At 36.5% G+C, this 11,973-nt stretch overlaps 1 protein-coding gene across 2 annotated transcripts; it reads right to left on the reverse strand.

The window, feature by feature from the left end:
* Positions 1-1,466: 1,466 nt before the first annotated feature.
* LOC112057720 (pancreatic lipase-related protein 2-like) lies at positions 1,467-10,409 on the reverse strand. 2 transcript variants are annotated; one of them, XM_024098249.2, is made up of 9 exons: positions 10,205-10,409; positions 9,014-9,103; positions 8,347-8,398; positions 7,827-7,931; positions 6,918-7,059; positions 4,091-4,239; positions 3,276-3,490; positions 2,538-2,685; positions 1,467-2,144 (listed from the first exon to the last, which is right to left on the reverse strand). In XM_024098249.2, the coding sequence occupies exons 1-9, from the start codon at positions 10,242-10,244 to the stop codon at positions 2,072-2,074; spliced, it is 1,014 nt and encodes a 337-aa protein (XP_023954017.1). In that variant the 5' UTR covers positions 10,245-10,409; the 3' UTR covers positions 1,467-2,071. The 2 variants fall into 2 exon arrangements, with proteins under 2 accessions (XP_023954017.1, XP_052744436.1); XM_052888476.1 differs by lacking the exon at positions 10,205-10,409 and having other exon boundaries at positions 9,014-9,926.
* Between the last annotated feature and the right edge of the window lie 1,564 nt (positions 10,410-11,973).

The raw sequence follows: 11,973 nt of genomic DNA on the forward strand, positions 1-11,973 counted from the left end.
GTATGAAGATCATAATACGTACTATTCTGTTAAATAAATAAACTAATAACAATGCCAACTTTATTTATTTTAAGCAGCTAATCTCTATAATAGTTGTAAGCCTTTAATTTATGAACACAGTAGATTAACTTCTCCTTAAACAGTTTATATGTTAATTTTATCTTAATAACTGAGATTTATAATGATATACATAATGATTCTTTGAACGTTTGCTCGATGTGGTGACTTACGCCATCCTCTCTAGTATTCTTTTAATATACTTTCTTATTCGCAGACGCCCGCGACTTCGTCCGCGTGGAATTTATTTTTTCACAAATCCCTCGGGAAACCATGGATTAAAATTAGCCTATGTGTTAATCCATGCTAGAATATATTTCAATACCAAAATTCAGATAATTCGGTTCAGTAGTCGAGGCGTGACAAACATTCATATCATCAAAATCATCAGTTTTCGCAAATCTCGGGAAACCGTGGATTTTTTCGGGATAAAAAGTAGCCTATGTGTTAATCCAGAGTAAAATCTATTTCCATTCCACATTTCAGCTAAATCGCTTCAGTAGTAGCGGCGTTAAAGACTAACAAACATTCAAACATCCATACAAACTTTCGCGTTTATAATATTAGTAGGACAATAGGGATGATGACAGTTTTTTTAAATTGTATATAAATTAAGAATATACTAATAGTAGAGCAATTTTGTAAAAGAAACAGGGTATCTGCGATCATTACTTTCGGAGCTACAGGGATTTAAAGGGTCAGATCTGCGGCGCTGCCGCGGATCCCTGAAAAACGCCCCATACAAAATGGCTCGAACTAATGACGTCATAGGCAATGTAATAATCGTTAGATTTGTATGCGCGTTCAAACAAAATTACCAATATCTTTGTTATTTGTGCGTTTATGCTTATAGTTCATATATTAAAAAATGTCACATTTAATGTAAGGAAGCTAAAACTGTATGAATTTTCATCTAATTACGATAAAATATTTTAATAGATTTTGAAATTTTATAATCTCATTTATTTTGCAAATGTCCAGACAATCTTTGTTTTTTATGTATAAATTAGTTAACATTGACCCTATTTACCCGAATGTATCATAAAAATCAATATATTCAAACCTAGTCATCATCCCCATTATACTAGGTATAGGTAACTACAGAATATACTACTCTTTTTGTGTTTTGTTAGCCGTAAACAAAGCGTCTTATGAAGGTCTTAAGATATACGAGGCCATAGATAATTTGAAATCGGGATATCCACTTCCATCTTAGATTGCATCATCACTTACCATCAGGTGAGATTGTACCTAGACAAGGGCTAACTTGTACAAAATAAAAAAGCCCGTGCAATTATCTGTTATTGGTCACATTGGAAGTGCATTGGGTTTGTAATAAATGGATATCGAAAGATATGATGACGATGACTGGAATCTTGATTAAAACAGCCTTTAGATCAATAGTTAATATATTCAGAATCAGTATGCCGAAAATATATAATGATTAGGTAATGAGTAATGCGTACCTATTTAGCATGATAGTGACAGTTGTCACTTAGAAGTGACAGTGACAGTTGTCACTTAGACAGTGACAGTGACATTGACAATGACTTTGACGTTACATAGTTTATGACAATAGACTATACTCATAGCAGGGTTTAAGCGCCATATTATACCCTCTCCCATAAGACGGGAGGTCTGACCCTGTGCAGAGATAATGAACTAAAAAATAACGAAGATAGAAGGTTCAGAGATTTAACACATAAAAATAAACTTTTATAACCATATAAATTTTATTATTTACAATTAAAGTCAAAAAAGGTTCGCAATTAACTCTGAATTCACAATCTTACTAATCTGAGTGCCTAGTGGGAGTTTTCAATGTTTTCATACTGTGACGATCGCGTAAACGTAAACGCGAATTTCGCCAAACCCGCCATCTAGTGGCACTACTACACAACTGTTTCAATTCCTTAGAAATTTGCGTTTACGTTTACGCGATCCTCACAGTATGAAAACATTGAAAACTCTTACTAGGCACTCTGAACACTAATATATAAAATTTACTGTCGACTCATAATGCCCCCTTCTCTCCTAACGCAAAAGGTTCTCGTGTCGCCGTTCGTAAATAGTAATTTCCACGCATGCTGAAAATAAAAAAAAACAAAATAAATAAAAAAAAACAATTAGATATTATGATACCTAACTAATACTATATAGTACCTACTGATATTATAAAGTTTGTGGTATTGTAGAGGGTAATCTCTGGATTCAGTAAACAGATTTGAAAATTATTTTACCACTAAGAAGCCCCGTTATTTGTCAATGTCGTAGGCTATATTTTATCCCAACAGCATAGGCTGTCTTGTATTCTCACAGCAACGGGAACTATACGTAGACGCCGTTGGGGCGTCGACTTACGACTAACATATATAGCATAACAATACAAAAAGAATATTTACAAAACGAGTAGTTCTAGAGTTTATCGCGTTTAAGCAAACAAACTAACTCTCACTTAAATATATAAACAAATTCCTCACTTCGGTGTAGCAGCCAATCCCATGTAACCGTTCCCGGAACATTTTCCGCGAAGGAAATCGTCGTAGTTGTCACATTTTCGTGCCACGAACTCGCCTCCTTCAACTGACTCGGCCCAGTAAAGCCACGAACGCCAGTGGCTGCAGAAATCTAGAAAAAAATATATAATATAGACATTATATCTGTAGTTAAATGGCGGACTAATGTGGAAAATTTACTACATTTCTTTTACGGCCAGTTTCTTCATCGCAAGTAACGACATAAATCAAAAGTGACGGTCTTATTCACTGAAAAATAAAGTCTTCCTTACTACTTACTACTTTTACTGTTACTTTAGCTTTACATGAAGAAACTGGCTGTTAGTCGCTTATTAACAACAAACTTTATTTAAACAAATAATACCTACATAACGTCCACAATGTCGAGTTATGTGTTCAAGAAGTAAGAATAACTATATATACATAAATTATGGAATGGAATATAGTCTTTTACATCATCGGGTGTTTCATTCCAAATCCTCGAACCCTAGTTCGTAACATAATCTTATTTGTGAGATAGAAACTAAGCCATCCAACATCAAAACAAACATCACGATACAATCATAGAAAGATCAACGATCATTAAATGACTAGATTATAAATAGAGACTAATGCAAATCTCAATTAAGTAAATAAAATAAGAAGATCAGAGATGAGAGAAGAGTTTAGAGAGAAAGTTTTAAAGAAAGAGATTAAACTTACTTTCCACTGTCAGTGGTAAAGTGAAAGGCAGGCATCCCGGCTGCTTGGCTGTGCCGTCGTTTGGCCAGAAGTCCACATGGCCAGTCCGGTCCGGGGCACCGAACCAACCTCCGTCCGTGTGGATGATGTCCACGAAGTCAGCGTCTTTTGGGTTGATGGGCGCAGTCAGTATCGGTGGGTAGAAGCCAGGGTGTGCCGCGTCCAGACCAGTTAACCTCAATAATTATAGTCAATCTTAATACCTACAATTTGTAGATATGGGAGAAGTGCGATAGATGCTCCAGTTATGAAATAAGGTCGTTAATAAGTACGTACCATTTATATACTTACGCACATTTATATTTGGTACGTACCTACGTATAAATTATGTTAAGATATATAAAATAGTACCTATATAAGTACCTATTTGGGATACAAGTTTTAAGGATAGATGCCTTTTGGTATGGATATAATGCCTCAATTTAAAATTAGCTTAGAAGTTAAAAGATACCTGGAGAGGAATCTTTTAAATAAACAAAAATAATACGTAGAGAATCACGATTATGAGCAATGTACAAAGGACGAAGGGCATCCGTTATATTTCCGTTGAAAATAACAAATGTTTATGAAAACTGTACACTAAAATGACAAATAGCTTTCATCTATACTAATACTTTAAAGACGGTTTGTACACATTTTGAAAACTCTTAAAAAAAGAAATCCAATTATTGGTGAGAGTTGGGCTATATTTTGTTCCCGTTTTCCCATATGAACGGGACTTACCTGCGTAGCGCCTGCTAGTAATTCATAAGCACAATACACTATTGATATATTACCTCGGTATAGTATAGCCCCTAATTTTCAGGTACCTCGCTATAACAGCACCAACATGGGCGCCCATGGAATGGCCCACTATATGCAGCCCTTCAATATTCAACCCTTGTTTGAGTAGTTTTAATAAACCTTTGCCTGCTTCGTTGCCAACCTAATAACAACAAAATTAAACACAATTTCATAAAAGTAGTCTTAAAAGTTTACCCCTTATTTAGTTAATACCTATAGTCCACAACTTTAGGTTTTTTACACAACAATAATACTACTCAAAAAGGTTCTTTTATGCGACACTTTTCGTTTCGATTCACATACATTTTATTTTTAATAATAAGCTTTACGGCTCTGGGTTCTAGCCCTTTTGAGTCCGGATTCACATACAACAAATTAATTATCACGGACCAATTATAGAAAGACCTGCCCCGCAAGACGTTACCTCTCTGTCAAACAACCAACGATCTAACGTGTTATCGATTGTATCGATGTTTCATTGTTGTAATCGTTATCGTCGTCTAAAAAGCTCTCTAATAATTCCGGTTTGTGTAGTAAGTAGTCAGTCAGTCAATGGCATGAAAAACGGTCAACAACTTCTAATTCACTAAAAGATGACTTGACGTTTAATTTGAAAATATTTCTATTTTATTTTTGTTATTCTTTACATGGTAGCCCTTGATTTCAGTCTCACTCAGTAACTGATGATGCAATCTAAGATCGAAGCGGGCTAACTTGTTAGGAGGAGGATGAAAATCCACACCCCTTTCAGTTTCTACACGACATCGTACCGGAACGCTAAATCGCTTGTCGGTACGCCTTCGCGGTCGAAGCCTTCTACCAGCCAGACCTGAACCAATTAAGAAAACCTCAATCGGCCCAGCCGGGAATCCAACCCAGGACCTCCGTCTTGTAAATCCACCGCGCATACCACTGCGCCACGGAGGTCGTCAAAAACATAATTATAATTAATAATAAATTAAAACAATATATAAAAGAAAAATCGATTATAATTATTATTTATTCTTGTTAAATTTTTTCGATGTGTGAGTTTACCTCGTCCCCCTCTAAAAACGACAGACAATTTTGTTGCTGCATTTGGGTGCGATGCATTTCCATGTCTAATTCCTCTATGTTAATTAAATAGAGTTTGCAGAAATACAACACAAACGACATAAAAAGAACCTTAAATACCCCAAGCAGACATGAGTCACAAACCATTTTGAAAAACAAAGATCGAGTTTTATGGGTATTAATATGCATTTATAAAATTAAATAAGAGCTTTAATTAATTTTATAAATCGTATTATCGTATTATCGTATTATCATATCAAAAGAAGAAAGAAGTTGTAATTCAAATGATGTTTTCTTTTATTATAATGTGAATAAAATATTTCATTTATTGCAGAATTACCTTAAACTATGATTATGATTTTTTGATTTTGTATTAAGTGAAAGAAGATTTGAGATTTGACAGTTCACACTTCACAGCACAGAACACAACTTTATTTTTTGTCTGTGACTAATACTCCTACTTCACAGTATTCGTTAACTAAATCCAGTTTGTTGTGCGTATTTTCTTCCCTTATAATTTTTGTTATTTCGTTTTGTTCTCGTTTCGTTGTTATTGTTTATTATTGTTATTTGTTGTTCGTTTACTGTTTTTAATTTTATTTAGTTTAGTACGAAATTAAATTAGCACTTTAAATCTTAATATTTTACAAATAGAGGCCTAAATTGAAAAGTAGTGTCTTAACAAACTCATCAAATTCTACATAAAAACGTATATCTAACAATAACCCACACTACGAGAAAACGAGTAAAAACTACTTGTCAAGTTTTTAATTTACGCCTATAATCGCGTACATAATTTTCATAGTCAAGCTACAGTTTTCTATTAGTAATTGAGTTACAGATAGAAGGACAGACGGACATGGGTATGGGTATCTTCAAGTCAAGAGTGAATAGGCATCTTCTAGGCAAGTGCGTTCTACCAAAGTCTGCCTCATAGCTTACAATCTAGCGTACAGCTAAGCGGTGCTTGCTTATACATAATAAAAAAACAAAACTATAAGGGTTCTTTATTGACCACGGAACCCTAAATATAAGTGAAACATTATCTGTTCGATAAATAACAGTTTATAGGAACATAAAATATAAAAAAGGAAGTTTTATTTCATGACAATATTCATGAAAAATGCTTTAGTAAAATGTTGAGCACCCCTGAATCATATGTTTTTATTTATTTACATTGTTTAAAATACCTACCCGATCTGACTATAGGTATTAACTAAGGGGTAAGTACCTAGGTACTTAGCTGTTAAATTGGTCATCTCAAAACCAAACCATAAGTAATACCTATAGAAGCACCAATATACCACTCTTGTTACCAACGGCAGAACCTTAGAAAAGGTAATAGCATTTGTATTATTCTACTTGCGCCAAACAGGACAGTAAACATTACTGATTTTCGGCAGGTAGTCAAGGAAGCCTTTTTATAAAGTACCTGCTAGCAGACGCCCGCAATTTCATCTGGCCTTAGACCTCTTTAATCCGTCTCTCTGTCGTAAAATCCGTTCTTAGCGAACATCTACTAATTATAAACTATCTCCGTTTTCGATATTTCGTGATGAGTGCCTTTCGCTTTTATATATCTAATTAGATATTTCGTTTATACCTAGTACTGCCGGCTAAGATTTTGGTCTTGGCTGAGTGACTCTGAGCCTTGGTCCTTAGAAGAACGTTAAAAAGTTTGGAAGTCTCTACAAAAATATGTCTAGCAATGGACTGAGCTAATGATGAGGATGAGTTTGTACAGTAACATCACTAGTAGGTAGTTACCGGTTTAACATTTAGCAGCGCACTGATATAATCTCCAAACGCCAAGTTAGCCCAGTCCAGCACCAGGATGTTGAAGCCACCGTGAGCGAGATACGCCTTCACTACTCTAGCAACACTGCTGTCACTTGCCTTCTCCACATACCTGCACATACCATAAATTCATCGTTCACTATTATCAGCCGATGGAATACATAACTATTGGGCTTCTTAAAAGCGGGCGATGGAGCGAGTTATGCTTGGAGTTACTCTGTGTGATCGATCGAGAAATGAGGCGATCTCCAGACGAATTAAAGTCACTGACATAGCTCAGCTAGTCGCGAAGCTGAAATGACAATAGGCGGGGTGCAAGAAGTGGAATGGCGAAAAGCAGTGTTGTTCGACCCCCCCACAATGACCAAGGACACCAAGCGGGTTGCAGGGAGCCGCTGGATGCTGGCAGCTCGAGACCGTTGTGTTCGGAAGTCCATGCAAGTGGCCTACGTCCAGCAGTGGACGTCCATCGGCTGTTAATGTTGATGATGGAATCCCATTAAGAGGTTGTGGGTTCGAATCCTGGGTCATTAGCCAGCCCAAAGTTTCTGTTCTGGTCTCAAAAATCTTCTTATTTGCGAAGTATCGTTACTATATATTATCAGAACTCGACGTAATCTTGCGGCTCTCTTTATGAGTTCGCAGCATTTTCTTAACACGCTATTTCACTATTTTAGTTTAAGAACCATTAAATGTACCTAAGGTTCACTTCGCTACTGTCCCGACTTCCCAAAGAAATCTGGCGCTTACGGAATGGATTATTAAATGTGGTGGCAGGACTGGCTAAATGAGAGACCACATCCAAAAAAAATCGCCTCGGGCCACAATCAACAAACAGTTACTTACGCCATTGGGTAGCTAACGCAATAGTGCACTAACCCATGAATATAAACCATAGTCCGTTTCTGCAGATCGAACACTGGGTCTGATAACAGTGAGCTAATTTTCCCGATCTTGTACAACTTGGAATCTATCTCATTTGTACTGAAACCAAAGATTTAATAAAAAGTTTAAACACACGTAATAAAAATAAGAGTCGTGATAGCCTAGTGGATATGACCGATTCCGGGTGGTGTGGGTTCGAATCCGGGCATGCCCCTTCAACATTTCAGTCGTGTGCATTTTAAGAAATTAAACGTCACGTGTCTCAAATAGTGAAGGAAAAACATCGTGAGGAAACCTACCATACCTGAGATTTTTTTTAATTATTTGCATGTGTGAAGTCTGGCAATACGCATTGGACCAGCGTAATGGGCTATTGGCCTAATCCCTCTCATTCTGAGAAGAGACTCGAGCTCAACAGTGAGCCGAATATGGGTTAATATCATGATAGCCGACAGCCTTACGACCCAAATTATGGACATAACCCAGACAAAAAACAAAACAGTATCATACCAACCTATAAAAATTTATACGGATGTCGCTCAATTCCGTTTTCCTCCCTTTCGGTACTGAAATTACATAGATAACCATTTGTTACTAAATTGTTTTTTAGAATTGCTGTCATAAATCTCGTTACCTAAACTACCTAGTAGGTAAAATGTTTAACAATGAGATACAGACAAAGCTAAGTATAGGAAATATTTCATGGTCATTCTCCTTGTTCTAAACTAGCCAACGCCTCGCGGTTTCGCGTTCCCGTGAGGATACGGGGATAAAATATAGCCTATTACACTCACGAAGAACGTGGCTCTCTAGTGGTATAAGAACTTTCAAAATCGGTTGAGTATACCCAGAGATCACTCCCTATAACACCACAGACATTACTTCGTTAAAATATTATTAAAAAAGTAAAAAATATTTTATTTTATTATAAGTAAAAAATTATAGATTAGTAGACTAGAATTTCTACACCACACATTATGAAACTGAGTGCCTAGTGGGAGTTTTTAACGTTTTCATACTGTGACGATCCCGTAAACGTAAACGCGAATTTCTAAGGAATTTAAACAGTTGTGCAGTAGTGCCACTAGAAGTTTCAATTCCTTATAAATTCGCGTTTACGTTTACGCGATCGTCACAGTATGAAAACATTGAAAACTCCCACTAGGCACTCTGAACCGTACCTGATATTAGTGCACGTTGAATCTGTCGGAAACTGTCCTTAGATAAAGGAAATGCGAATTTCATCTGACCATTGGCAGCTACTAAAAAAACTAAGAAAATTACGTTTATTTTGAAGGATCTACAAAGAGATAATTTTATCATTTGGTTTGCGTATAGGCTTCGGAACTACCATTGTTAAAGACGGAGGAACGAAGTATAACTATAGACCCCGGCAATTAAGTTGAACAGAATGTCAGTCATTCTGCGCAGGTACACCTGGATTGGTTGTCTGGAAGAGATCGCTCATTAGCGATAAGGCCGCCAATTGTACATTAGTTTTTAAGTTAATTTCTTGCCTGTTATTATTATTTTTGGTGTACAATAAAGTATATTTCATTCATTCATTCATTCATACACCAAAACCAAATGGTTAAAGACTAACTGTTATACATATAGGATTTAATGGCGCCACAGTGATGTGATTATTACATACTCGATCGTATGTCGCTTCGCTAACACTCGAAAATTATAACTGCGCATAGATCAAGTTATAGGCCGCGACTTACGACTAATTTTGAATATTTAATAATAGTAGTTTAGATAAATAGGACTTATGTGAGATAAATCCTTTCTTTTCATTTTCCAGGTTTTTTTCTGAATTATTGGCGAATTGGCGATGCATATCTATGGTATTTTATGTTAAAAGTATGGTGGGTACTTATGTACAAAAAATAGAATATGTAGATACCTTTAGGTAAACTCTCCTTGGTTTGTATAATTTGTTAAAAAAACCAGTTACCTACAAAAGAAATCGGCATATCTATAGAATCAATTAATTTTAACTGGGAATCGGTTTATTTTAGTTGTGAATTAATTTAGTTAGCAAGTACTTATGTGGTACAAGTATATACTTATACTAGCGGACGCCCGCGACTTCATCCGGGTGAAACTCGAAGTAAACTTTCAACTACCCCTATCCTACCCCTACCCCTTCCTTAGCCCTACCCTACCTCTACCTTACCGTACTCCTACCCTACCCCTACCCACGGACGATTCGAATAACAATAAGGGGTATAAAAAATAGATGTTGGCCTATTCTCATAGATACCGGATAAGCACAAAAAATTTAATCAAAATCGGTCAAGCCGTTTCGGAGGAGTATGGCATCGAAAACTGTGACACGAGAATTTTATATATTAGATAGTACTTACCTGTAAAAAGACAATATATTTTGGATTTCACACCCCACATTTTGAGTCTTTTGTTGTCACTTAACTACATCAACATTTTATTTTCATTTATTCATACTCATATTTACTCTAACTCAGAAGAGGAAGTTATTAACTAACACAGATATACATACATTTTTACTAGAAAACCTTGTAAACAATATCAAAGATGAAAAATAACTACCTATTTAGTACGAGACCTAGTACCTAAAGATTATTCAGTAGATAATGACTAGTGATGTCTTTACTAAATAATATATTTAAACCCCGACGAAAAAAGGGCCATTTTGTTCTATGTGTGTTCGTAGATCTTAAACGGATGAACAGATTTGGATGAGGTTCTCTTGTGACCTGAAGTACAAGTATCTACTAGTGTAGTAGGTAAGTACTAAAAAAAAATATTATATGAACCCAAATTCGGCTCACTGCTGAGCACGAGTCTCTTCACATAATGAGAGGGCTTTAGGTCAATAGTCCACCACGCTGGCCCAATATAAGCAGACTTCACACACGTGGAGAATTAAGAAAATTTTCAGGTATGCAGATTTCCTCACGATGTTCTTCACCGTTTACGACACGTGATATTTAATTTCTTAAAATGCACGTAACTGAAAAGTTGGAGGTGCATGCCCCGGACCGGATTCGAACCCACACCCTCCGGAATCGGAGGCAGAGGTCATATCATAGGCTTATATTATTTAATAGGCTGCCGTAACCACTAACAACATTTTTCCCACAAATTGGAGGGGAAAGATTATAATATTGCAAATTTCATTTTTAAACAAAATAAATCGAGAATTTGATCACACGAAATTCATTTTACTTATTTTTACCTACTTCATCTAAAACCATAGCAAAGGATCTCGTCCATCACTATTGCTTAGGTACGTAAAACTATCAAGGCTAACACACGCAATTATGGCAGACCGCATCAGAATATCATAATTACTTATAAAACCATTATACCCGGCGGATTTTGACGACCTTTCTGACGTAAATTGCTTTATAAATGGAGGTCCTAGGTTTTGATAACTAATAAGTTATTAAATTAAAAAAATGCCATATATTTTATATACGACTAATTTTCCCATTCCCCTCCAATTAGTCGAAATGGACTGTATTAGTGGGTACGACAATAGACGAAGGTGCTGGAATAGCGACCCCGCACCGGAAAGCGCAGATTTGGTCACCCCACCAGGTGGACTGACGACATCAAGCGAGTCGCAGGAATTCGTTGGATGCAGGCGGCTCAGGATCGTGATGTTTGGAAGCCAAGAAGCAAAAAGCCCATGTCCTGCAGTGGAGGTCCATCGACTGATGATGATGTAGATAATGACGATTATGAAACCGGCCTTTTTTACCACTGAGCTAATGAGCTTAAAGCCTCATTAGCCCAGTGAATAGTTCGTGTGGTTTCTGATCACTGAGTTCTGGACAGGCTATGAAAAACTGAGCTTTTCTTCTTAGGTTTTTTCGGTAAAGACTCAAGAAAGGATTAGGAAGTTCGTGATGTTATACCCCCGTGCTTCGCAGAGCACGTTTAGCCGTCCTTCATTATCACCGCTCACATACTCACATCTGACAGCACCTTACTAGCGTAGTTGATCACTAGCATAGCACATGCTGAGTGGTGACCATTTAGGTACCACACACATGTATACTCATTTTTTTCTTTTACATAATCGTTACAGAATCAAAAACAGCCAACTCACATTGGATCCGTGTGGTCATATCTGCTCTCCTATGAGGCA

This window comes from Bicyclus anynana, chromosome 22 (genome assembly GCF_947172395.1).
Source record: "Bicyclus anynana chromosome 22, ilBicAnyn1.1, whole genome shotgun sequence".
In the NCBI taxonomy this organism is placed as follows: domain Eukaryota; kingdom Metazoa; phylum Arthropoda; class Insecta; order Lepidoptera; family Nymphalidae; genus Bicyclus; species Bicyclus anynana.

Coding starts and splice junctions, on each gene's coding strand:
- LOC112057720 (XM_052888476.1), bottom strand. CDS start 9,155: ATGATAAAATTATCTCTTTGTAGATCCTTCAAAATAAACGTAATTTTC. Junction 8,399..9,013: donor TCAACGTGCACTAATATCAG/GTACGGTTCAGA, acceptor ATGTAATTTCAG/TACCGAAAGGGAGGAAAACG. Junction 4,240..6,917: donor CGCTGCTAAATGTTAAACCG/GTAACTACCTAC, acceptor TGTTGTTATTAG/GTTGGCAACGAAGCAGGCAA.